This window comes from Lampris incognitus, chromosome 3 (assembly GCF_029633865.1).
Source record: "Lampris incognitus isolate fLamInc1 chromosome 3, fLamInc1.hap2, whole genome shotgun sequence".
NCBI classification, from domain to species: domain Eukaryota; kingdom Metazoa; phylum Chordata; class Actinopteri; order Lampriformes; family Lampridae; genus Lampris; species Lampris incognitus.
In genome coordinates, this window is record NC_079213.1 from 104,008,905 (window position 1) to 104,036,489 (window position 27,585).

At 46.9% G+C, this 27,585-nt stretch overlaps 2 protein-coding genes across 2 annotated transcripts in view; one reads left to right on the top strand and one right to left on the bottom strand.

The window, feature by feature from the left end:
- Window positions 1-8,184, top strand: part of tmem47 (transmembrane protein 47) — a 9,939-nt gene extending 1,755 nt beyond the window's left edge. The window contains exons 2-3 of the mRNA XM_056277004.1: window positions 5,708-5,848; window positions 7,463-8,184. Coding sequence (XP_056132979.1) covers window positions 5,708-5,848; window positions 7,463-7,641 — 320 coding nt within the window. The 3' untranslated portion in view covers window positions 7,642-8,184. The remainder of the gene's footprint in view (window positions 1-5,707; window positions 5,849-7,462) is intronic.
- Window positions 8,185-9,930: 1,746 nt separating this feature from the next.
- tab3 (TGF-beta activated kinase 1 (MAP3K7) binding protein 3) lies at window positions 9,931-19,512 on the bottom strand. The gene is made up of 7 exons (XM_056277003.1): window positions 19,358-19,512; window positions 18,377-18,550; window positions 16,822-18,106; window positions 14,181-14,341; window positions 12,165-12,258; window positions 11,832-11,915; window positions 9,931-10,904 (listed from the first exon to the last, which is right to left on the bottom strand). Exons 2-7 carry the CDS (start codon window positions 18,476-18,478, stop codon window positions 10,759-10,761), a joined length of 1,872 nt encoding a protein of 623 aa, XP_056132978.1. The 5' UTR covers window positions 18,479-18,550; window positions 19,358-19,512; the 3' UTR covers window positions 9,931-10,758.
- Between the last annotated feature and the right edge of the window lie 8,073 nt (window positions 19,513-27,585).

The following is a 27,585-nucleotide window of genomic DNA, read 5'->3' on the forward strand; positions in this document are numbered from 1 at the left end:
AGAGAGTAGAGAGAGAGAGAGAGAGAGAGAGAGAGAGCGGGGGGGGGTGGGGCCGAAGGATTTTCGATTAGCAGCGCTGAAATACGCCGCCGTGGGGACCCGTAATTAATGCTCAAGATGGGATCTCACGCGCCGTATCTCCGTTTCCATCTGTCATCACGCCGGGTGCACATTAATAGTTTGGCGCTTCCTTCCTGCCCTTCAAGCTCCTCCAGCACTTCTGCTCGGCTTGGTGCTCACCCTGTTCCTACCTCACATGGCGGCGCACGGAGGCCCCGTCTTCTCACCAAATCTGGGGAGATGGGATGAGCCCCCCCCCCCACCCCTGCATCCAGACTGTTCACAGAGGCTGTCGATAAGGCACCGGGTTTGTCTCAGCCCCAGGGTCCATTTAGGCGCCAAATTGACTGAGAGGAGATAACTTGAAGGATTGGCTGGACTGAAAGGAGAGAAGTCTCCTCTCTCTCTCCTCTCTCTCTCTCTCTCTCTCTCTCTCTCTCTCTCTCTCTCTCTCTCTCTCTCTCTCTCCTCTCTCTCTCTCTCTCTTCTCTCTCTCTCTGTCTGTCTCTCTCTCTCTCTGTCTCTCTCTCTCTGTCTCTGTCTCTCTCTCTGTCTCTCTCTCTCTCTCTCTCTCCTCTCTCTCTCTCTCTCTCTCCTCTCTCTCTCTCTCTCTCACTCTCTCTCTCTCTCTCTCTCTCTCTCTCTCTGTCTCTCTGTCTCTGACCCGGGCCCCGCGGTAGAGATGGCCGCGGGGTCATTCTTTCAGGGGGCCTTGTGTTGTGAAAGCCGGAGGCCAGCGGGGACCGGGAGCTCTGCTGTTCGTGGGCTCCCTCCAACATCCTGTGGTTGACAGGGCCATTTTTAAACTCCGGCCGTCCAGCTCCATATTTGGTCAGAATCGCCGATGTTTGTTTAGATTCGATCCGCCTGGCTGGCGGAACCCAGTTCCCCTCCAACCGGAGTGGGAACCGTATTTTTAAGGAGCTTACAATCTGTCACTTTCTCTCCACCGGTTGAAATGTTTTTAATGATTTTTCTTCGCCAGAGAGGAAATATTCTCTTGGCAAACTTCAATCTCCTTTTCCCAGGCCTGATTATGTACAGTAGCACAATGAATTACCCAGAATTCAGCTGAAACAAGGACACTCGGTGTCATGTTTTAACAATTTTCCAGTGCATGGTGCAGCTGTTGTGTCACACGTGTACACACACAAACACACAAACACACACACACACACACTTCAAATGTAAAAAACAAAACAAAATCAAAAGCCATTAAAAGAAGCTCCGGCTGTGAGAAACCTTCTGGCATGAACTTTTCCGCCTGTTTAACGCCGAAAATCCCATCTGGACTCTGATGTTTATGTATTGATTTCCACCAACCACTTTGGATGATTTCCTCTCGTGTAATCAAATACTTTATCACAACATCTCCTGTCTGATTGCACACGGGGCCTCCTGCTTCCACAAGTGCACACACACACACACACACACACAACACACACACACACACACACACACACACACCACACACACACGAAGAAAAAACTACCCCGTCTTACTAGGGAAGACCCAAAGAAGCTGTAAGTTAGCAGCAGGTTTATGTTGCTGCCTGCCATAAAGTGAGGACAGTGAGTGTAGGTTAGCAGCAGGTTTATGTTGCTGCCTGCCCATAAAGTAGGGAAGGGACAGCGAGTGTAGGTTAGCAGCACGTCCATATTGCTGCCTGCCATAAAGTGAGGGACAGCGAGTGTAGGTTAGCAGCACGTCCATATTGCTGCCTGCCATAAAGTGAGGGACAAGCAAGTGTAGGTTAGCAGCACGTCCATATTGCTGCCTGCCATAAAGTGAGGGACAGTGAGTGTATGTTAGCAGCAGTCTATGTTGCTGCCTGCCATAAGTGAGGGACAGTGAGTGTAAGTTAGTAGCAGTTTATGTTGCTGCCTGCCATAAAGTGAGGGACAGCGAGTGTAGGTTAGCAGCAGGTCTGTGTTGCTGCCTGCCATAAAGTGAGGGACAGTGAGTGTAAGTTAGCAGCAGGTCTATGTTGCTGCCTGCCATAAAGTGAGGGACAGCGAGTGTAGGTTAGTAGCAGGTCCATGTTGCTGCCTGCCATAAAGTGAGGGACAGTGAGTGTAAGTTAAGTCAGCAGGTCTATGTTGCTGCCTGCCATAAAGTGAGTGACAGCGAGTGTAGGTTAGGTAGCAGGTCCATGTTGCTGCCTGCCATAAAGTGAGGGACAGCGAGTGTAGGTTAGCATCACGTCCATATTGCTGCCTGCTATAAAGTGAGGGACAGTGAGTGTATGTTAGCAGCAGTCTATGTTGCTGCCTGCCATAAAGTGAGGGACAGTGAGTGTAAGTTAGCAGCAGTGGTATTTGCTGCCTGCCATAAAGTGAGGGACAGGCGAGTGTAGGTTAGCAGCAGGTCTGTGTTGCTGCCTGCCATAAAGTGAGGGACAGTGAGTGTAAGTTAGCAGCAGGTCTATGTTGCTGCCTGCCATAAAGTTGAGGGACAGTGAGTGTAAGTTAGTAGCAGGTCCATGTGGCTGCCTGCCATAAAGTGAGGGACAGCGAGTGTAGGTTAGCAGCACGTCCATATTGCTGCCTGCCATAAAGTGAGGGACAGTGAGTGTAGTTTAGCAGCAGTCTATGTTGCTGCCTTGCCATAAAGTGAGGGACAGTGAGTGTAGGTTAGCAGCATGTCCATATTGCTGCCTGCCATAAAGTGAGGGACAGTGAGTGTAGGTTAGCAGCAGTCTATGTTGCTGCCTGCCATAAAGTGAGGGACAGTGAGTGTAGGTTAGCAGCACGTCCATATTGCTGCCTGCCATAAAGTGAGGACAGCGAGTGTAGGTTAGCAGCAGGTCCATGTTGCTGCCTGCCATAAAGTGAGGGACAGCGAGTGTAGGTTAGCAGCACGTCCATATTGCTTGCCTGCCATAAAGTGAGGGGACAGTGAGTGTAGGTTAGCAGCAGTCTATGTTGCTGCCTGCCATAAAGTGAGGGACAGTGAGTGTAGGTTAGCAGCAGTCTATGTTGCTGCCTGCCATAAAGTGAGGGACAGTGAGTGTAAGTTAGCAGCAGGTCTATGTTGCTGCCTGCCATAAAGTGAGGACAGCGAGTGTAGGTTAGCAGCAGGTCTATGTTGCTGCCCGCCATAAAGTGAGGGACAGCGAGTGTAGGTTAGTAGCAGGTCCATGTTGCTGCTGCCATAAAGTGAGGGACAGCGAGTGTAGGTTAGTAGCAGGTCCATGTTGCTGCCTGCCATAAAGTGAGGGACAGTGAGTGTAAGTTAGCAGCAGTTTATGTTGCTGCCTGCCATAAAGTGGAGGGACAGCGAGTGTAGGTTAGTAGCAGGGTCCATGTTGCTGCCTGCCATAAAGTGAGGGACAGCGAGTGTAGGTTAGCATCACGTCCATATTGCTGCCTGCTATAAAGTGAGGGACAGTGAGTATATGTTAGCAGCAGTCTATGTTGCTGCCTGCCATAAAGTGAGGGACAGTGAGTGTAAGTTAGCAGCAGTTTATGTTGCTGCCTGCCATAAAGTGAGAGACAGCGAGTGTAGGTTAGTAGCAGGTCCATGTTGCTGCCTGCCATAAAGTGGAGGGACAGCGAGTGTAGGTTAGCATTACGTCCATATTGCTGCTGCTATAAAGTGAGGGACAGTGAGTATATGTTAGCAGCAGTCTATGTTGCTGCCTGCCATAAAGTGAGGGACAGTGAGTGTAAGTTAGCAGCAGTTTATGTTGCTGCCTGCCATAAAGTGAGGGGCAGTGAGTGTAAGTTAGCAGCAGGTCCATGTTGTTGCCTGCCATAAAGTGAGGGCAGTGAGTGACAGTCACCTGATACACGTTGTCACTGCCATAGTCGATGACAGTATGTTCTTTTGTTTTGTATTATGTTTCTTTGTTTGCAGTGCTATGTTTCTTTGTTGTAGTGTGTTTGTTTTCAGTGTTGTTTTCCAACCGATGTTTGGCTTTTCTTTTTCAATGTTTGGACACTTGCTTTGGCAATATGTACATTGTTACATCATGCCAATAAAGCCATTTGAATTGAATTGAGAGAGAGAGACGACAGAGAGACAGAGAGACACACACAGAGACAGAGAGACACACACAGAGACAGAGAGACACACAGAGACAGAGAGACAGAGAGAGAGAGAGGTTAAGAATCTCTCGGCTATGACACCCGGTTTATCTTTTCGGCGGTCCTCGGGTAGCCTCCCAACGCTAATTAAGTTTTCAGCTTATCTCTTGGCAAATTGATATTCGGAGCTCATCTTATCACTACTCATCCTGCAGCTCCCTACCTCGGCCTCAGCTTTAAGTGTTTGTTGTTGTTGTTTTCCACTCCAGTCACTTACGGTTACGCAGCAATTTCCTTTCTCCTTTGCCCCATTGGCTTTTTGTCTCCCATTTTATCTCCCTGATGGTAGTCTGTTCCAGCAAGGAGGAAGAGAGAGAGAGAGAGAGAGAGAGAGAGAGAGAGAGAGAGAGAGAGAGAGAGAGAGAGAGAGAGAGAGAGAGAGAGAGCTATTTCCAGTCTCTGTGCTGTGGTTGAGTGTTTTCAGAGTAATTCTGAATGATATTCTGAGAATGCTGCTGACTTGGCATCAGCCAGCCGGGTGGGACACCCATTATCCGAGTCACCCCCACAGAATCACTTTGCACTGATATGTGTGTGTGTGTGTGTGTGTGTGTGTGTGTGTCTTGTTTGTTTGCTAGCTAGCTAGCTGGGATCAGCCGTACCGGGTGTTGAGTGTTATTCGCTGCATCTTTCACATTCTTCCACCGTTAGCAGTGGATCCCCAGTGGCCCCTGTCAGATCGCTGCCAGTTTCTCAGGATGTGCACACATGAGGAATTGCCTCAGCGCCACAAACAGCCTTTGTGTTTCCTCTCGCCACAAAGTTGCTCGCCAGACTTTTTTTCCTCCTTTCTTCGAGCCACTGGAATCGATTTCCGCGCCTGCGAGACTTCGAGTGGCCCTGTTATCGAGGCCCGCCAGCATGACCTTTGACCTCTTTCACTGCCTATCTACATCACTCTCACTTTACACCCCGTTTGTCCTGTGTCAATCCCTCTATCCATTTCACTCCTCCACTCTTTCTATCGCTCTCTCTCTTACAGTTTGTCCCACGTCACTCCTTGTTCTCTTTTACTCTCTCACTCTCAGCCTCCCTCGCTCCCCTCAGTTAAACTGAAATGAACCGAATTCAATTCAGTTCATTTGAGGAGCATTACTGGCATGACATACATATACATATACATACATATACATATACATGCATATACATATATATATACATACATACACATATACATACACACACATATATATGTACATATATATACATACATATACATATACATACATATACATAAACATATGGACATTTTCATAGTATAGATCTAAATATAAATGAAGCAGAAATAAGATAAACTGCATAGTAAATCAACAGAACTCTCTCTCTCTCTCTCTCTTCATCCATTCCACTTCTTCCCCCTCCTCTCCTATCTTCTCCCTCCTGTCATCAGGACAGACTTGGCTCCTTTTAGAGTAGCCTTGTTTTAGCTACCCATGTCATTTGCTATCTCAGTGTGATTTCACACCCCCCCACCCCCCACCTTTCCTCCCCCTTTCCCTAACAACCCGTCCCCTCCCCTCCGTGTTCCTGTGCTTGTCTTGTTTTCTCTCTCGTTCCAGATTGGCAGATCGCCACGTTGGCCCTGTTACTTGGAGGAGTGGCCCTCATCCTGCTGTCCTTCCTGGTGGCCCTGGTGTCTGTGTGTGTCAGCTCCAGGAGTCGCTGTTACAAGCCGGTAGCCGTCATGCTGTTTGCTGCAGGTATACGGGGGGGTCATACGACGCCTCATCCCACACCGTCCTACACTGACGCTATCGACAAAGCGTTGCTATGCTCACACGCAACGAGCCAGTCGGCGTCTGTATGGAGACGCGGTGGGTGTTCCATAGATGCCGATGACGTTAAACTTGTGCCCGGAAATACGAATATTAATTGACTTACAGGTTAGCTAGCGGTTAAGTTCAGGGTCGGGGGTTGAGGTGAGATAGCGGTTAAATTTGGCATTAAGGTTTGGGCAGGGGATAACCTGCTGTATCTCTATACAAACCCCGATGGGACCTTTCTGCATCACCACACTAATTCTTTGTCAATAGTGTTAATATTGTAACGACCACGGATGACTAGACTAGCTAGCCCTTGGCTAACAGTTCGGACCCTTTAGTTGACTGGTTAGCGCACCATGGGCGACCCGGGTTTGCTTCCCGGCTGCCCCTGAATTCACTACATTGGTGTCAGAAGTGGGATGATGAGACCATGAGGCCATCGGAAACGCATGTGCCCTGAGGTATGAAGGAGCTGGTATGCTGAAGTGCGGGGTGCGAGTCCCGAAGGAGGGGGGGGGTAGTGTAACAACCATGGATGACTAGACTCGCTAGCCGGTTGGCTAACGGGTCGGACCCTTTAGTTGACTGGTTAGCGCACCTGGGTTCCCTTCCCGGCTGCCCCTGAATTCACTACGTTGGTGTCAGAAGTGGGACGGTGAGACCACGAGGCCTTCAGAAGCACGTGTGCCCAGAGGTATGGGGGAGCTGGTATGCTGAAGTGCGGGGTGGGAGTCCCAAAGGAGGGGGGGTAGTGTAACAACCACGGATGACTAGACTCGCTAGCTGCATGGCTAATGGGTCGGACCCTTTAGTTGACTGGTTAATGTAGTCGTCCGTGGTGCGGGAGACGCGGGTTCGTGTCCCGGCTGCAGCGGCAGTTCCCGGCTGCCCCCCCCTCCCCCCTAATTCGCTACAATATATTGTGGCGGCGGGACGAGAATGGGCTCACAGTACTTATACTACCTGTAATAGTACCCACGCTTTTCTGTTCAACACACTTAATTCACAACCTGAGACAGTTTAGAAACAACATCATTAAATCACTTTCAGAGGGTCACTTTGTACAGGGTGTCTTTTGTTCTTTGTTTGTGATTCCTTGTCATCTTGCGTGTCTTCTAACTCCCATTTAACTTTCCCGATTTGAATTCCTGTTCCACTTGTTCTGTGTTTTTTATTGGTGTAATTAATGTTCTCTGAATCCCTTTGTGAGGAACAGTTTGAAACATAACAGTTTGATGTATAAATGTTAGAGCGTTTTGCTCCGTAACTAGGATGTTTACTATCTGTTAGAAGGTTTTGCAATGTAAGTGAGGCTTATTATCGTTATCAATGTAACTATCATTTTCATTATCACAGCAGGTGGGGTATGTGATTGCTTACAACCAAAGCAGCCGTTTCCTTTGAAACAAGGCACAGATTTTCTTTGTAACTGTATCGTGATGACATTGACGTCAGTGTTCTCTCTCTCTCTCTCTCTCTCTCGCTCTCTCTCTCTCTCTCTCTCTCTCTCTCTCTCTCTCTCTCTCTCTCTCCTTCTCTCTGTCTGTACAGCGGTGCTTCAGGCTTGCAGCTTGGTGCTGTTCCCCATCAAGTTCATTGAGGCGGTCAGCCTGAGGGTGTACCACGAGTTCAACTGGGGCTACGGCCTGGCCTGGGGCTCCACCATCTTCGCTTTCGGGGGGGCCATCCTGTACTGCCTCAACCCAAAGAACTACGAAGACTACTATTAGGTGTCTTGCGAGACGAGGGCCTTGCTCTCCTCCCCCTTTGAGTTCAAACTTTCAGAAGAAAAAAGAAAGCAGCATAGTAGGTCATTGCATGAGTGAAAGCCTCAGCAGTCTAACACAATGCACCGCCGCAGATTGGGAAAGGAACTAAAACACCTCCCCCCCTTATTGTTAGTTTCAGAAACACCGCAGGATTTCACCATCTACAACACCAACTGAAAAACTCTTGCTCTCGATACTGTGATCCTCCCTCATTGGATTTAATTCACCATACGGTCTTAGCAGCACAGTCAGCAGCAAACCTGGCTGTGGGGCAGAATTCAATAACGGGGGGGAAGTGAAAGTCTACTATTGAACAGAAAAGTCTGCCGTCCCCTTTAAATGTGCGCTCCAGTAGGTCTTATTTCTTTGGCACAAATTCCTGACAGAACAGATGGGTTTTCACTGATCCCCTAACTCAGGCAAGACTGTGGACTAATTAACCAATCATAGCAGGGATGGCTAAGAGTGACATCGGCTCTGACCAGCCAGAGAGCAAAGGGATCTGGGGGGGGGGGGATGAAATCCCATTGAAGTGATATCCTGAACAGAACAAAAGGACTCGCACTACGCACCCAAACTGGGCACACCTAAGGAAACAGGGCATGTGGCATATCCTCAAAGACACACAGCATGCAGTAACTTGGTTTTTCCTCTCTTCTTCCAATCATCTATTGTGTATTGGAAGGGTGAATGCACGTGCTATAATGAAGCTCCGGTAGATTGGCCTTTCCCATCTTTTACCCTGCTTTCCTAGAACTGCAGAGAGGGTTTCAGATCCTGTTTACCGGCAATAAACAGAGGCCACTTAGATCAATGAAACATTGCCCTGCGGTCGGCCAAATGGTGGTTTATTGTCATACTGAAACAACCAAGCACTGAGGAACATGTGACTGGTTACTGAATAGTTTCTGCAACACGCAACACACACACACACACACCCACACACACACACACACACACTAAACCGTCACCTATGACCTCTCGCCACTAACTCAACCCTGCAGCATAACCCAAGCTATACCACCTGCTTGTTGTTCTAAGCAGTTGTACGATATGTAAGCATTTGCAGATATTACAGCGCTTTGAAGTATTATTCATTCCACATAGACGAGTGGGAAGGAAGAGGGCAAATGACCCGAGTCCGTCAAGTGAGCATGTGCATGTCTACGCCATGGCATCACAGAAGCATGCGCTCACAAGCGGCCCCATGTGATGCCCCCTTATCTCCCCACTTGTGGGAATGGGAATGTTCTATACAGGCCTCTTAACAGTACAGCAGACACCAGTAAGAGTACAGAGCTTGTGACACAGTATGAGCCGATATACTCATATATATTCTAGTAGTTTCTACAAAAATCAAAGTAGACTTTGCATCAAAGTAGTCTTTAACGTCGAGGTCCTTGATCGGCGAGGAAACGCCCAAGAGCTTTCTCCCGCCCTGTGTGTGTGTCCGTCAAAAGTGTGCAGGAAATGAGGTGTACAGTGAAATTGGGAGCCGCTTGCGACGAGTGGAAACTGGGGAGTTTTAAAATGCGAGAGAAGGAAGGACAGTGTGGTCGTGAGAAGCTGAACTCCGTGCTGGAACGCTCAAGCCCCTTTTCAAGGCCCCCGTTTGGCTTCTGGTAACAACACGGACCTCTCCTCATTTACCAGACCAGCTTTGGAGGTCAAAAACCCCTCCAACTCCCACAACACAATGAAAAATGTCCATCTTAACTAGTCTATTTAGTGTTGAGTCCAGATTTGTTTTTCTTAGAACGAGATAAATCTGCCGACAGAGTGAAACTCTTCTGCAGGTTCACCTGTTTTGAGAAATTTCTGACAAGGGACAACAATTCACAAAATAATACAGATTTGAGTCCTTGAGCATCAGGATGCTGTGGCTTGATTCAAGACAACTGCGAGAACAAGCTGCATTAACAAGCGCAAATATTTTCTCAGCTCGCGTCAGTATTTCCACTGATTTCACAAAAAGGGAATAAAAAAAGGCTTTTCTGACTCAACACTAGCTGGGTTGCTTGTTAAGATGAATATTTCTTTGCGGTGTGTGTGAGAAAGTATGTGTACACACTAGCATTGTTTGCAGTGTGTGTCCAATGCCTGTTGGTTTGTTTACTAACTCAATAAACAAGAAATTTAAAAAAAAAGTGACTGTGGCTCATTTGGAATAAAAAGTTAATCCATGATTTATGACACGTCTCATGAAATATGCCGCCATGCCAGCTGTACGTCGTGGTGTCACATCGAATCAGCTCCTTTATTAAGTACAGCAACTTGAGGCATTTGCACAGGATATCAACATCTTTTCGGACATGGAATACAGTGTGGCGTAATATGCATAAAAGTACCAGGAATATGTCATAGGCGAGTCTCTTTAGTGTTCTTCATTCAATGAAAGGAGCTCTTATACAGAGCCAGATACAGTGTACAGTCTACATATTGTATTAGTCAGACCCTCTATGCCATTGCATTCGTTCATTGTCCCAGTAGAGGAGTTGCAATTCCTGGTGAAAAAGGGGTAAGTGCCTCAATTTTTTTCTGTTGAGTCAGGAATGGGTGCAAGTCGTGTGTAAACAGGACAGTCACCCTTTTTGCGCGGAATGTTCACTCGGTAAAACGGCTCCTCTTCCTAGTTCTCATTCGTTCTGATTGATCAGTAGCCCCACCCACCTGCTATCCAGGTCGCAGCTTGTCACTCCCTTTTTTTTTTAAATCAAAGAGGAAAAAAAAAACAACATCGCCATGGGAACAGTCTCCCTGCTGCTATCCCCCTGGAAAAGCGTTGTCGTCTGAGAATGGAAACAAGGGTCAAAGTGCACAGAGGTTCCTCTAAAGAGAGCCAGGGAGCAGGAGATTCTGGTGCAAGTTGGTGGTGGGGATCTAAGGTGGGGGGTGGAGTTGGAAGGCAGGGGTTGTAGGGGTAGGATGGGGTAGTGGCTCTTCCTCAGCAGGTAGGAGGGTCTGATTCATAGACTGACAGGGGAACGGGCCCGTAGACATAGGGAGGAAGTTCCATTCAGAATGAGAGTTTAAAAGGGGGCGGGGCAGAGGACTGGGCACGGCGACGCAGCGCCAGGCTCAGGTGTAGCGCGGCATCTCGCACTGTTCACATCGGTTGAGTGCAGGGTGGTTGAGGAAGGTGCAGCTTTCACAGTTCCACTGAGCCCCCTCGAAGTCCTCGTCCCGCTGCGGGGCCCCCACCGATTTAGGGCCCGGCTCCACCTCTGACGGGCCGAAGAAAAGAAATATAATGAAAGATTACTTAGCCGTGTCATAAAGCGCACACCTCAACAGCCATTTGAATAGGATCTCCTCGATTGGTGGATTAAACAACGACTGTCACTAGAGAAACAAACATGAGGCATGCATTCAAGCCTCAAGTATTCAGATGTGAAGGTCAACAGACACGGGCATCCATTACATAGCTCGTGCCTCATATCGTGTCCATACAAACAAGGGTTGTAAAGCAGAACACATAAGCCAATGTCAGTCAAGTCTTTGGCCTTGGACTAAAAAAATAACAAAAAGAACTAAAAGACCTCATTGTGTGACAGATGTCAGAGAAATAGTCCTGAATAGAACAAGGTGAATGAAAACCTTGGTTCGGAAAAACATGGCGAGTGTTTTTCTGCTTTTCCATTGGAACCCAAATTTTCACACTTTCAACATTAAGTTACGACCCAAGATGATTTCAATGCAACATCTCCCTGAAGTTGTGTGTGTGTGTGTGTGTGTGTATATATATATGTTTTTTTTTTAAATTCGCATTTTTGAATGTCGCACCTCTCCCTTCCCTATTGGAGATTGTGCACGTGATGTGCATGACAAGGAAGTAAATGGTATGTTCTTTCCTGAGTAGGTTTATCGACAGCTGATGATTGATTATGGCATGAAACAGGCTTATACTGTCTCACTGGATTATATATATATATATATATATATATATATATAGCGCCTTTTATTCCCCGGAAACCATCAATGGTGTTGATCAAAGTGCTCAACAAATGAGGAGCGGAATCTTAATGTGTGTGTGTGTGTGTGTATACATATATATATATATATTATCAAAACAAAAACAAAATCAACTGATAAACAGACGTCAATAAATCATTTCATTAATGTATCCTGACCTCACAATAAACAGCTCTCACCTTTTTTGCCCGGTTTGGGTGGTACAACAGGACCGGGCTCGATATTGTCATAAAAATTGTTCTTGGCTTTCGGGTCAAACTTCCCTGTAGATGAAAGCAGAAATCAGATAGGCCGCCTGATAAGAGTCTCATCCATCACTTTGGGGTCAGCCCCTCTCTGCTTCAGACCTCCAGTCTGGCAAGATACTCCCAAATAAATAAAAACGGAGTACACTTCCAACAGCCTGTGTGTGCATGAGTGTGCATGTGTCAGTAGGTTCATGTGTGTGTGTGTGTGTGTGTGTGTGTGTGTGTGTGTGTGTGTGTGTGTGTGTGTGTGTGTTATATATATACCTCTAGACTGCAGCAGATCTGTCTCCTTCAGGGTGCAGTCGATATCAATCTGGAGTTGTCTGTTCAGACTCCGCAATCGGGTCATCTCTTCAGGCTGCAACCAGAGAAAACACACACAGCCCACTTAGACTAGACTGAAATAGAGAGCCGACTTTCTAAACTCCTCACAAATGCAACAGCCTTTGTCACCTGTATGATGCAATCTTCGCCAATAGGTGTTGGTTTTGGTTTGGTGTGTGCATGTGATGCGCTTGTGCATATCTTGGCAATACATTTAGGTCTGGTGTACGTGTGTTACGTGCATCTCTAATTGGTTCCTTTTATCCGGAGATGAGCCCACTTGTTTAATAGTGGTGTGTGCCTGTGTGTGCGTATATTTGTGTGGATGTGCACATCTCTTGCCAGTTCCTGTTATCTTGCAATGGGGTTTTATTTGTTTATTTTATACATAGTGTGTGTGTGTTTGTATGTGCATACCAGTATCAGTCAACAGTGTGTTTATTCTTGCATGGTGTATGTCTCTGTGTGGCTGTGTAAGCCTCACTGGGAATGACCCTGGTGGAGTTCAAATCTTGGATCGTGTGTGTATGTGTGCACGCAGGAACTTCACTTGAAATCAGACTGGTGGAATTGACCCACTGCAATCATCTAGAGGGTGTGCGAGTGTCTGTGAGTGGTGTGTGTGCAAGAGTATGAACTTCACTTTTCAAACCAGACATGATTTGCTTTTTGTATGTACGCATGTGTGTGCTTGCTTACATTTAGCTGGGAGTTCATGCTGTGTGTGTTTGAGTGTGTACACTGATCAGCCAAAACATTAAAACCACTGACAGGTGAGTGAATAACATTTATTATCTCATTACAATGGCACCAGTCAAAGGGTGGGCTATATTAGACAGCAAGTGAACAGTCAGTTCTTGGAGTTGATGTGTTGGAAGCAGGAAAAATGGGCAAGCGTAAGGATCTGAGCAACTTCGACAAGGGCTAAATTGTGATAGCTAGGCAACTGGGTCAGAGCATCTCCAAAATGGTAGGTCTTGTAGGGTGTTCCTGGTATGCAGTGGTCAGTACCTACCAAAAGTGGTCCAAGGAGGGACAACTGTTGAACCAGCAACAGGGTCATGGATGCCCAAGGTTCATTGATGCGCGTGGGGCGCGAAGGCTAGCCTGTCTGGTCCGAACCCACAGAAGAGCTACTGTAGCTCAAATTGCTGAGAAAGTTAATGCTGGCTATGATAGACGGGTGTCAGGGCACACAGCGCATTGCAGCTTGCTACATACGGGGCTGCATAGCTGCAGACCGGTCAGTGCCCATGATGACCCTTTTCCACTGCCAAAAGCACCAAACTGGACCATGCAGCAATGGAAGAACGTGGCCTGGTCTGATGAATCTCATTTTCGTTTACATCATGTGGACAGCCGGGTGCGTGTGCATTGTTTAACTGAGGAAGAGATGGCACCAGGGTGCACTAAGGGAAGAATGTAAGTTGGCAGAGGCAGTGAGATGCTCTGGGGAATGTTCTGCTGGGAAACCTTGGATCCTGGCATTCATGTGGATGTTACTTTTAACACGTACCTCCTACCTAAACATTGATGCAGACCAAGTACACCACTTCATGGTAATGATATTCCCTGATCGCAGTGGCCTGTTTCAGCAGGATAATGTGCCCTGCCACACTGCAAAAATTGTTCAGGGATGGTTTGAGGAACATGACAAAAAGTTCTAGGTGTTGCCTTGGCCTCCAAACTCCCCAGATCTCAATTTGATCGAGCATCTGTGGGATGTGCTGGAAAAACAAGTCCAATCCATGGGGGCCCCACCTTGCAACTCACGGGACTTAAAGGCTGTGCTGCTAACATCTTGGTGCCAGATACCAGGTGACACCTTCAGAGGTCTTGTGGAGTCCATGCTTCGACGGGTCAGAGCTGTTTTGGTGGCACAAGGGGGACCTACACAATATTAGGCAGGCAGTTTTAATGTTTTGGCTGATCAGTGTATGTGTGTGCGAGCCTCACTCTGGGGATCAGGCTGGTGGAATTAACGCGTCTGAAGCGTCTCTGGAGGGCGTCATACTCCATGTTGTTCACATCTGCCTTCAGCTGCTCCAGTTTCTGCCTCTCCAACCGCAGTTCCTTCAGCAGCCGCTCCATCCTGGCCTGCTGGTGGAGCAGGAGGGCTGGGTGGATAGAGCACGCACACAGGCACACAAACACACAAACACATCAAACCAGAATGGACTTTAAAGCTAATATCCTCAAGAGCAATCCAAATACCAGAGATCCATTCGATGAAACAGTGTTGCCAGTTTATGATGTCAGCAGCTTTGCTACAATGTAAGTCATGGGGGACAATTCAGTTTAAATACACAAAAAAGAAAACGACAATCACTTCACTGTTTGGCTGCTATCATGGTGAACTGTTGAACTCAAGTTATTTCAAAATGTTAAAAGTTGTATTTTTTTATAAATTGCTGGGTGTTTGCTGTGCCATTTTTCTGTTTGCACTTCCCTCAATACAGCTTACCAATGAGTTGTGGCAAATAACTCCACCGCAAAAAGCGGGGAACATAGGTCAAATGCACTAGGGGATCTAGCAATAAAATGTCATTATGTTCTTTTAAACAACCACTGGAATTCACGTTGCTAGACCAACAGTGTATTATGCTTCGGGTTAACCGAGGGCTCCCGGCTAACTTTTTTCACCACCGTCCCGGAACCATTCCAAAAAATAATCTGAACCATCCCCAAGTCAGTGTAAACCATCCCAAATGATGACTGTTGTATTTTTACTTAGTTAATGTCATCTATAGTGACTATTTGCATAAAAACACTCTATTAAACTGATTAGGAAATAAATTATTGCATTTTCATTTAAACAACTTAGAATGAATGTTAGGAAGTTAATCAAAATCAGAATACTTAATTCAACCTCGAGGGGAAATTGGATAAACGGCCCAAACAGATTATAATTCCTCTCTAATATTTATTTTGTATTGAGGTGAAAACATCAACAAATTTCTCCGTCAAACAGCCATGTTTATTCAAGTTTCTCGCCAAAAACAATATTTTACAAGAACATTTGAGCATCATAAGGTAGAGGCCAGAGCTTCTCTTAACGTCTGAGAGGGAAATTAACGCTGTGTGTGTGTGTGTGTGTGTGTGTGTGTTTGTGGACCACAGCTCTCCTCTCTGCTATGCTCACATTTTAGAGAATGTAATTAATATTTTCCTCGTTAACAATGTATTATTTCACCACCCGCAACCCATCCGCTATTAATCAGAGTGCCTGGCTAAAGTTAGCTTGCTATTAGCAAGAAGCTGGCACGACTTTTTCCAATCCAACGACTAATAAAAAAATACATCCATTTTAATTTGCCCTTATCTTAGACTCGGGGTTTGTGGGCCTACTCGGGTTCGATGAAGGCGATGCTGCGCCCTCTTAATGCTCAATCTGTGCTTTGATTAACCAGTGCAACACATTTGTGAGGTCCTGCCACCAAGCCGTTGGCGACTGAGCGGATCGACGGACCAGTACCGCAGGTGCATTTCACGTCTCGCGCTGAGTAGCCAGCCAGTGATTAGTACCTATAGTAACAGCATGAGAAGACCCACTCCGTTGTAGTCAGTGCTTGGTTCAGTTTGTCATTTGCTAAGTGCGATAGTATAAATAAATAAATAAATAAATAGACAGATAAATAAACAAATAATAGATAAACAGAACATTTATAAAATTCTTTTCATCCTGGAGGCGTCCAGGTAAGATTTCTGTTTGTCCCAAACACATTTTCTATCATCCCGGGACGACGGAACACGGTCAGTCTCCAACCCTGGGTTGACCATGGAATGCCTTCGTAACTGTTTGCGAATAGCCCCCGATGACTTGCACTGCACTGTATCTGGCAAGCAGGAGCTGTGTGTCCACTATGACATTCAAGATGGATGAACAAGATGATTAAATCTACTGATCAATTGGTGCTGATCACCAGAGAGTGGGAAATAGCAAAAGACTTCAAAAATTCTGAGCTATGCCTGTAAAGTGAGGTGACATTGCTGAATAACCCAAATAATGATAAAGACAATAATGATATAAAAAATAATAATGATAAGAGTAGCGATAATAATTGTTGCCACCATAAACTGCAATGTGGCTGTAGCGCCTAAGACAAATTACCATCACAACCATTTAAAGAGACAACCTACAAAGCACATGGATAATCTGATGTTCTGTGGCAGATACCTTGCCAAAGTTTGGCAAATTACACAGATTTGTGAATCAAGTTTCCACACCTCTGTAACCTTCATTTTATTAGCTTTGTGATTTTTTTTTTTGGAATACTGATGATAAAAGTGGTTGTCAATTTGAATGCCAGACATAAAAACTGAATGCATATCATTGTCTTGGAAAACAAAAATGAAACCTTTTCTTATATGCTGAAATTATACTGTGTTCCTACCAACCAATGTATCAGTCAACTCTGCTACGGAGCGGAGATTGAAATCAGGTTCTACCCATGAAGCATGTTGCCTATCTGCATTTCTTATAGACAGACCAGATACAACAGTGCACCAAATGCTGACTCCAAGAAGAAAGCACTGCCAGCAGAGCAATACTCATACTTGCACAAACTCACGCACACACAAAGAAACATGCCCCTACCTTGAGTATAGGCGTAGTCATCGGAGCCTGAGCTAGAACGCCGCGGCATGTGCTGAAACTGGCTGGCAACACTCCCTGGCAGGGCAGAGATGGGAAGGATTGGTGGGGGTGCAGCATTATGCTCTCCCTGATCCACTATGTTGAGGAGAGACTCTGCCTCAGCCACCGGCGGTGAGCTTGGTGGCCTCTGGGCCTGGCCGCCCGGGGAGACTTTGATCTTGAAGGTGTAGGCCGGCTGGCCCGGCTGGGGAGAAGAGGCTGGCCGGGGCCGTGCTGGACCCTGGTGCTGCAGGTACATCCCTGGATGGAAGGCGGCGGGACCCGTGGGTCCGCTCATACTGATGCCCCTTGACGGTGAGCTTGGGGAGGGGCTAGTGGCTATGTAGAGGGCGGCCTGTGGGTGGGGGCTATGCACGGGGGAGCTGCTGCGTGGCCGCGGACCCTCCAGTGTGATCTCAATCTGGTTCTTGAGGGAGGTCTTGGAGAGGTAGGGCCGGTAGAGGGGGGGCTGCGCCTGGGGTTGCTGCTGCTGGTGGAGGTAGGGTAAGGTGGGAAGGGTTGGGGAGCTGATGGGGAGGAAGACATACTGTTGGTGCTGGGGTTGAGGCTGTGCCTGGGCTTGGTGCTGTGCCTGGGGCTGACCTTGGGGCTGGACCTGGTGCTGGGGGGAGCTGTAAGGGGAACCATAAGTGGGTGTACTATAGGGGGACTGCTGATGCTGATACACAGGTGTGCCAGATGAGGGCCAGGGAGCTGGTTGAGGGCTCTGGGATGGCGAGGGGCGGATGTAGAGGGTGGTGTTGGTGCTGTTGCCATAATGCCCAGGGGGTATCTGCAGGGCCTGTGGGGCGTTGGGTATATTCTGAGGCAGGGTGACCGAAATAGGGTTCATGGTATAGCGTGGGATAGGGGAGTAGGTGGGGGACATTCCCGGCATGGTGGGTGGAGGTGTGGGCGTGCTGGCTGAGCGACTCTGATCGTTCATAAAGAAGGGGTTGTACCCCGCTGATGGGGCCATGGCCGCAGGGGCCGAGAGGGGCTCAGGGAAGTTGGGTCGCTGAGGCTCGATGTGGGTGTCGCTGGAGCTGTGCACTAAAGAGCGCCCCACCCTCCCTGCACCTCCATTGGCCTGGCTGGCCTCTGCAGGCGGATAACCCAGACTGATGTGTAGCATGTGGTTCCGGCTCAGGCGCACCTCCTCAGGACTGTGATGGAACTCCCCATAGAGGTATCTGTTACTTTCCTGAGTCAGCAGGTGGCAGCAGAGATCCAGGTTATTGTTGTTCTGAAACAAGACAAGCAAGATCACACATTCTGACATGCAGTTTTAGACCAGCAGCTAACAAAACATCTGACTGTTTCTGTTCAGAGAGCAACAAAAGAGACAATAATAACCATGCACAATCCACTGCCAAATAACCAACAACACCAAACCATGACATAATGCAAAGCAAAACAGCTTTCTATTCAAACCATAAACGTCCATCTATACCTGCTAGCTGTTGACCAACAGCTTTTCTTAGTTAATGTGCGTCAGTATGACTGTACTGACTACCTGCAGAAGGCACTGGGAGACAACACCCTCCGGGATCTCCGGGAAGCGCTGCTTGAGGTCCTGCAGGATGTGGTAGTCTAGCTGAGAACCTCCCTGCGCCATCCTGAGCCCACACAGAGAGAGTCAACGAGCCCACAGCCACGAACGCTGCAATAGCCGACCGCCTCTCATCCCCTAGAAGCAACGAAGATAACAGTGGGGGAGAAAAAAGCTGCAACACAGGTGTCAAGCAACACTTGCATCGATCCCGTCGTTGCTCGCAATTCAAAGCAAATGCCTGTCTCACTCACACACACACACACTGGCGTGTCGGCGAATGCGGAGGAAATAAATATGTCAATCTGCTCGACTTGACCTAACAGGGAAAACCAGTCGAGTTGTGAGGGACGAGCACCCACAACTTGTTTAATACGACCCGTCTGAGCTTGAGAATTCAATCGAGCAGAAGATCTGCGGGCTGTCATTCTGTTTGTTTTGACGTATTGTCGCACCAAGCAACGACATTTCATTACTCTGTTTTGCACAAATTAAAATTCTAACAGAAATGACACAAGGTTAATAGTGGTGATATACAATGCAGCGAGAAGCAAGAAACCCTGGCTTATTATTCGTGGCCTCTACCTCAACAGTTAAGAAACGCGTTCACAATAATGGCATTCCATCAAAATGCCATCGCAGGCAAAGCTGAATTAGCAGCATCCCAAAGTCTCACACATCAGTCAAGCCAACAATTTAACTGGTAGGATGTATTTGTCTGACGCATTGCTCATTGTTGTTGGTCATTTCACTTCCCAAAACCCTTTAACAGGTTAGCTCGCCAAATATGTTGAGCTCAATTTGTCAGCTGACTACTTCAGCTAACTCAGCTAACACAAACATAAACGCAACTGTTGGCTAGGTAGCTGCGAGCTAATGGATTAGCTGGGTTAGCCAAGCTAAAGTTAGCTAGCATTAGCAATTACGAGCTTGCTTCCAGCTTACCACAGGTTGAGTCTCTCACTCGAGAAGTTGAACCATGACAAAGTTCGGAGGGCTTCTCTAGTTTTGCTTTGTTTTTGTTTGTTTTTTAAAAGAGAGGGACCCGCCGGATTTTTCCTTCAATAATCCCTTAATAATAGATGGTTGTTTCGTGTATCCAAAACAGGGCCCCTAACAAACTGCAAGAGAACGCACTCATTTATCGCGATAACATCCGTTGTTTCAGGAACAGGAAGCGATTAGTGAATGGAGCCTCCCAGTCTGCGCATGTTCGTAGGGGCGCGCCCTCCAAGTCAGGAAATGACAATCGTTCTTGACAGTTTCCGAGTAGCCAACTTTCTCTCAGTTTCAGTGACTTGCAACATTTTCCTCGAACAAATATTTCTGTGAAAACGAAATACGGAATCACTTTCATGTGATTAAGAATCTAAAGCTTTAAAACATAGCTTTAAAATCTATTGTTCCATATTTAAGTGAGATTATCGTACTAACCCATTATCTTTGTCTTTTTTTAAAGGTTTTTTCCCCGCGTCTCTGTTCTGATTTTGTCAATTTCATCATGACTCATGTTATTCTATTTTATTGTTCTTTTATATCTTATTCACTATTTAATTAAGGGGTTTTGTTATGTTTTTATCATTTATTTACTCGGTCTCGTTTCTTTTACTAAACAAAGTGGTGTGAGTAAAAAAAAAGAAAAAAAGGAAATATACCATATTGAATACAACAACGACAAAGTATTTACTGTGGCACAATGAGCTGTTAGAGATATGGAATCGTGAATGGCGGATGATTATGGGCCTTGTGTTATAGTTCCATATTTGTTTGCCTTACCTGTGGGAGTAATGTCAGCTAAATATACCGGGCTACTATGTAGTCAAGGGCTGGCAGGCTGCAGGCATTTAATGCACAATTCCCACATCTGGCAATAAATAAATGAAATCATTTCACTGCTTTGAATTCATTGTCGATAAAGGTGACATTGTACAACATGGGCGCTGCATTTAAAGTCTAAAGTGAGTAGGAATCTATTAACAAATCACCATCAAAGCTGACTCTGCACACTTGTTCTGACAAGGCCTTGCCCACATATGACCAGAAAAACTTTTAAAAGAGTTGAGCGGATAACCCTATTTAATGCATGCATTTTCAAATTGCTCACCAACTTCAAAATATGTACATGGCTGGGTTAAATCAATCAATCAATCAATCAATCAATCAATCAATCAATCAATTATCTATCTATCTATCTATCTATCTATCTATCTATCTATCTATCTATCCTTGTGGATTTTTTGTCACAAGCATTTCACATCTTTTTTCAATAGGGGGAAGTAGTGGGCTGATTCTGCATTGACGCACAGTATACCGACAAAAGCAAGATTCCCTCCCCCCCAAGAGAATAAAATATTTAGGATGTAGAAAGACAATCAGCGTTGAGTGTAATGCTTTATCAGAAAGCACACATGCTAATAATTTGAGTGTAAAAATTAAATGAAGATTTACGCTTGTCAGGCCAGAATATGTGGTTGTTTAATTAACCGTTCACTGGTGACACATATTTGAAATACACTAAAGATTAGAGAGGAATTCAAGCCGTTGCTGCGGTGCTGATAGTGGGTTTAGGTCAGCGGCTAGTGTGCTACCAGGGTCAGTCTCTGACCCAGATCAGAACTATGGAAAGGTTCTTTGTATTCAATAAGTCAGCTGGTTCCCGGTGCTGCGGGCACAGAATCAAGTCAAGTCTCACTTGTCAGGGGTCCTTAATATAGCCAGCGCCTGTTAGCTGATAGCACTGACATTAGGTGTCCGAAAGTACGAGATACAGAAAAAGTGACCCATGCTTTTTAGCACTGGGCCATTTTGGACCACATTCTTTCTCTCGCCCAGTTAATGAATGACCTGCCGCTCAAACATATCTAGTCTCCTTGTACAGCCGACAGGTGTTTGGATCACGTGGCTCTTTTTATTCAACGAAGCGAGGAATTATAATCAATGCCTATTAATACATGCTACATTTGTGAACATACAAAAGGTTACATTTTTAGAGGAAGACTTTTTTTCCTGTCTCGAGAGTTTGCTGAGCTCCACGGCCTCTCGCAGCACCTGTCTTCAGTGGTGTGGTTGCTTGTTTCCTTTTGCATTACAACAGCTGAGCCCTTAGAAACCACAGCTGGGGACTTGTGACATAGCTCTGGTGGGGAGACTCACCCTGGATGTCATTAATCTTACTTAAAGAAATATCACAACGTCCCTGATCATCTAGGCCTGTAGAAACGCCACACAAGGAAGTGTAACGGTCCACTCATCACACACTGCAGGGAAAAAAACCCCCACATGGAAATGTCTCAAGTCGGTGTCTGTTTGGTTTGAAGGGCAGGGAAGGTCCCACTGACAGCAGCAGCGTTGCCTCCTCCATTGACCCTGACATGCAGGGCAGCCTCGGGGTCATAGATCATTAAAGGTGGTCACCTCGTCACCTGCAGGCTTCCTCGCTGTTGTCTGGTTGGCACATACAGGCCTCCGACAACAACCCCGACTACCGATCTGTCTGATGACCCGACAGCTTTTCGGATCATCAGACAGATCGAGAATTGATGTCTGTCAAAACAGACAGTCCAATAACAGCAAGTTGGGGTTTTTTTTCTGCTAAGCACCGCCCGTCAGTAATCACCTTTACCAAAAATACAAGGCAACACACCTCAGTGACAGTAATGTAATGAGCTGCAGTTTCATAAGGGTTTTCACATTCATGGGTCCGTTGTTTGTCATGGCCTTACTGAGCATGTCCGGGTATGTGAAGTATGCTGGGGTAAAAACACGACAAACCATTTGTCACCAGAGGATGTATGATATTCATTCCAACCCAAACCTTCCAGTGCGGCAGGTTTGGGTTGGGTGTTGGTATCATCGCAGGAAGAGTTAGCACATCCTCATCTGGATTCACCCGTTTACAATAAATGTCTCTGTTTCAGCAGGCAGGCAGAGCAACTCGCTGACTCCACCACAGTCCAGATGATGTGTACGGTCGACAATAAGATAAATTGTTTAACCTTCGCTTTGAGCTTTTCATAAACGAATGGCTAGATACTATGGACCGCCGCCGAACAGGGGATCTGTATTTTCCGAGAGCCGATAAACATCTCATGAGACCAAATTGAAGGGATAGGAAATATGTGGGTTGCATGGGTTGGTATCATATAATACTGAGAGTCCATAAGAAAAGGTTTAGGCATATTCAACCATTTATGAGAAATCAAAGAAGGTTGACTCAGTTCATCTGGACCCAATGTGTATTGACAGATTTGTTTCATCACTCATCTAATGCCCCTTTTCCACTACATGGTACCGGCTCGACTCGACTCGACTTTTTCATTTCCCATTACTAATGGGAAAGTACCGGCATTTTGGGAACTGTTACCACTTTTCTGGTACCACCTTTGTCTAGGTTCCAAAAAAACTGGAGCGGATACCAAAATCAATGCAGACCAGCTACACCGAGGGGGTACTGTTACGGTAATGGAAAACGACACTGCGAGTCGAGTCGAGTCGAGCCGGTACCATGTGGTGGAAAAGGGGCATAAGTGACAGCTTCAGCCAGGGGTGGACAATCTTATCCAGAAAGGGCCGGTGTGGGTGCAGGTTTTTGCTCCGACCAAGGAGTTACACACCTGAACCCACTAATTAACCAGCAGAGTCTTTGCTGAGGAACTGGATTAGGAGACACAGGCGCGTAACGCTTGGTTGGAACAGAAACGTGTACCTACACCGGCCCTTTCTGGATAAGCTTGCCCACCCCTGGAACTGACTGCAGGTATCCCCCCCCCCACCCTTATAAACAATACAGCTGCATAACGACCGAAACCAAGGACCAGTTTCATATGCAAATATGGGTGTGACCACTAACTAGAGTTTCAATGGTCATGTGTACTATTCAGAGAGGATTGGAGAATGGTTGCAATCACAGCATTGTAAGATGGTGACAGATGTACTCTTATCCCCCCACCCCCGTTCAATTCCCCCTTAACATAGACGGCCTCTTTGACTCCCCGTTCAAACCAGCGTTCCTCGCTATCAAGGATGTGCACGTCCTCTTAGGGGGGCCTAAGAAACATTCCCAAATCCTCTGTGAATAGTGCACATGGTCACTGAAACTCCAGCTGATGGTCACGCCCATGTTTGCATATGAAACTGGCCGTTGGTTTCGGTCGTGATGCAGCTGTATTGTTTATAAGGGGTGGGGACACCTGCAGTCAGTTGAGACCGAAGAGGCCGCTTAGATGGAGTGATGACGTTTCTGTCAATAAACACGGTATCCAGATGAACTGATTCAACCTCCTCTGACTTTCTTGCCCGGATTATCAAGACATTTTATGAGAACGTTATTAGTGTTTTTGCAGGGCTGTTGTAATTCCACTAGGAGGCGCCATGCAGCGTGCTGGAGGAACGACGTGTGACGTCACATAGACTCGACGCTGAGCAAGTCCACCGGTGTCAGTCTGCATCCCGTCTGGTCAAATTTCTCTGCGTGCAGCGCGCAGCTTCCGCAAAACTACATTGAGAAATGCACTTTATGAGCAAACACGCATCCTGTCTTAGACCCATAAAGACTCAGGCTTCATAATGTACCATCTAGCAGCCTACGCTTGTCTCCTCGTGGCTCTTGGCTGTTCGTTACCTACAGTGCCACGAAAAAATATCTGACCCCTTCCCGATCTCCTCTGTTTTTGCATATTTGTCAAACTGAATGGTTTCAGATCTTCATACAAAACGTAACAGAAGACAAGGAAAACCCAAGTAAACACAAAATACAGTTTTTAAATGATCATTTCATCTATTGAAGGAAAAAAAAGTGATCCGACACCCACGTAAACCATGTGAAAAATTAACACCCCCCCCCCCCGAATTTAATAGCTGGTTGTGCCCCCCTTAGCAGCAGCCAAACACTTCCTATAACTGGAGATCAGTCTTCTGCATCGTTGTGGAGGAATTCTGGCCCGCTCTTCTTTACAGAATTGCTGTAATTCAGCAACATCGGAGGGTTTTCGAGCATGAACTGCTCATTTAAGGTCCTGCCACAGCATCTCGATGGGGTTCAAGTCAGGACTTTGACTAGGCCACTCCAAAGCCTTAATTTAGCTTCTTTTGAGCCGTTCTGAGGTGGACTTACTCTTGTGTTTTGGATCACTGTCCTGCTGCAAAACTCGATTGTGCTTCAGCTTCAGATCACGGACTGATGACCAGACGTTCTCCTTCAGAATGTTCTGGTAGCGAGCAGAATTCATGGTTCCTTCAATGATGGCAAGTCTTGCAGGTCCTGAGGCAGCAACACATCCCCACACCATCACACTACCATCATGTTTGACTGTTGGTATGATGCTCTTATTGTGAAATGCTGTGTTTGCTTCATGCCGGACATAACGGGACCCGTGTCTTCCAGAATGTTCCATGTCTGACTCGTCTGTCCACTGAAAATGATCCCAGAAGGCTTGGGGGTCATCGACGCGCTTTCTTGCAAATGTGAGACAAACACTTAGGTTTTGCTTAGTTAGCAGTGGCTTGCGCCTTGCGACTCTCTCATGAATCCTATTTTTGCCAGGTCTCCTTTGTTATTGTCGAATCATGGAGAACGATGACTTAGCTGAGGCTAGAGAGGCCTGCGGTTCTTCAGAATCAGAATCAGAACCATGTTTATTGGCCATGTAGGTCTGCACAAACATGGAATTTGACTCCGGTTTCGTGGCTCTCGCACTATACTTAACATAGCAAAACAACACTACAACACAACAATCTGCAGATATATATATATATATATATATATACACACACACACACAAGGACTGACATAAGAGGTGATAAAGATCACCCAAGATGTTGTCCTGGATTTTTTTGTGATTTCCTGGATGAGTCGTCACTGCCCTTGGAAGAATTTTGTCTGGTCTACCACTCCTGGGAAGATTCACCACTGTTCCCGGTTTTCTCCATTTTGGAGACAATGGTGCTCACTGGTGTTCACTGCAGTCCTCAGCCCTAGAACCTTAGAAATGGCTTTGTAACCCTTTCCAGACTGATATATCGCACAACCTTTTTCCCCTCATCTCGTCTGGAGTTTCTTTTCTTCTTTTTTTTATTCCCCCCCCTTTTTTTTCTCTCCAATCATACTCGATCAATTACCCCACTCTTCTGAGCCATCCGGGTCACTGCTCCACCCCCTCTGCCGATCTGGGGACGGCTGCAGACTACCACGTCTCCTCTGATACATGTGGAGTCACCAACCGCTTCTTTTCACCTGACAGTGAGGAGTTTCACCAGGGGGATGTAGCATGTGGGAGAATCATGCTATTCCCCCCAGTCCGCCCCCCCCCAACAGGCACCCTGACCAACCAAAGGAGGCACTAGTTCAGCGACCAGGAAACATACCCACAACCGGCTTCTCACCTGCAGACATGGCCAATTGTGTCTGTGGGGATGCCCAACCAAGCCGGAGGTAACACGGGGATTCGAACCAGCGATCCCCATGTTGGTAGGCAGCGGAATAGACCACTACACTACCTGGCCGCCTCTGGAGTTTCTCTTGATGGCAGCACAGTGTGCTGCTGGTTGGGACCTTGCAGCCTACTTCACATTGATGGTGAGGTTCTATAGAAGTCATGTTCAGACTCAACAGGCCTGCAGTTACAAGGCCCGGGTTTGTCTGCCCTAACTGAATCCAATGATCCATTAAATTTGGAGACATTGCAGATACTCCGGCTCAAAATAGCCTCAATGGTGGCGCTCATGAAATCAACAATTCTGCTTAAAAACGGACTCTCAGAGGTGGATATCTTAATTTAATGAGCGCTTTATTTTGAATCATTTGTATGAAAATCTGTCTTCCGACCTGTGTTTTTATCATGGGTTTACTTCGCTCTCAGTAGCGTCCAGACGCCTGCATCCCGAACCCGGTCACTGTTATTCAGCCTGTCATATTGTACAGAGGAGAACGCAGGGGACGTCGCAACACCGAGAACTTTATTTTGCTTTATCTTTTATTTTTCTAAGGTCTCACCCTTTTTCTCCCCAATTGTACTTGGCCAATTACCCCACTCTTCCGAGCCGTCCCGGTCGCTGCTCCACCTCCTCTGCTGATCCGGGGGAGGGCTGCAGACTACCACACGCCTCCTCCGATACATGTGGAGTCGCCAGCCGCTTCTTTTCACCTGACAGTGAGGAGTTTCACCAGGGGGACGTAGCGCGTGGGAGGATCACGTTATCCCCCCCCCCCCTGAACAGGCACCCTGACTGAACAGAGGAGGCGCTAGTGCAGCGACCAGGACACACACCCACATCCGGCTTCCCACCCGCAGACACGGCCAATTGTGTCTGTAGGGACGCCCGACCAAGCCGGAGGTAACGCGGGGATTCGAACCACCGATCCCCGTGTTAGTAGGCAAGGGAATAGACCGCCACACCACCCAGATGCCCTTTTATAATTTCTTTTAATGTTTCTTTGAATAGGGGCGGATACACAACATTGAGAATTTAACAAATAATCTGTTGTCCCACATCATAACACTCACAGCCAAAACCACTTTGCAGTGTTTGTCCCCAGATGGGATTTTGTTACATACAGATAAAAAATAATAACCATAACACACAAATCTGTTTTTTGTTATAATACATTATCACAGTCCGATACACGAATACAACTCTGAGCTGTGTGGGTAAGGGATTTCGTGTTATCTCCCTATGCGGATTAAGCTGGCTGGCCAAAAGAGGTTTGTGACGGAGACCGTTTTCCCTCACCTAGCGCCGCTCCATCCTCCCCACCAGTCCACCGGGGGCTTCGTGCAGGGTGCCCCTGCTGGCTTCCCGTGGGTTGATACCACCGGGGTGGCAGGGCTGAGGGCCGGCAGCTGAGGCCGGGGCCCTGTCTGATTCAGGCTAGCTGTCCCCATGGTGTTGATGGCTCGCCACAACTGCGGGGCTATTTAGGGCAGTCCCCTTGTTGTCGCTGGTGGCCTGCAGGGCTGTGCAGAAGAGAGGACAGTGGGCCTGTGCTTAAAGGTTGAAGAAGAATATGCACACACACACACACACACACACACACACACACACACAAACACACACACACCATGTCTCCATATACTTGTGGGGACCCCTCATTGACTACATTCATTCCGGGGCCCTTAACCCTAACCTTAACTATCATAACTACATGCCTAACCTTAACCCTCACCCTAACCCAATCC

Coding starts and splice junctions, on each gene's coding strand:
- tab3 (XM_056277003.1), bottom strand. CDS start 18,478: ATGGCGCAGGGAGGTTCTCAGCTAGACTACCACATCCTGCAGGACCTC. Junction 18,107..18,376: donor TCTCCCAGTGCCTTCTGCAG/GTAGTCAGTACA, acceptor GTCTTGTTTCAG/AACAACAATAACCTGGATCT. Junction 10,905..11,831: donor ACCCAAACCGGGCAAAAAAG/GTGAGAGCTGTT, acceptor TCGGCCCGTCAG/AGGTGGAGCCGGGCCCTAAA.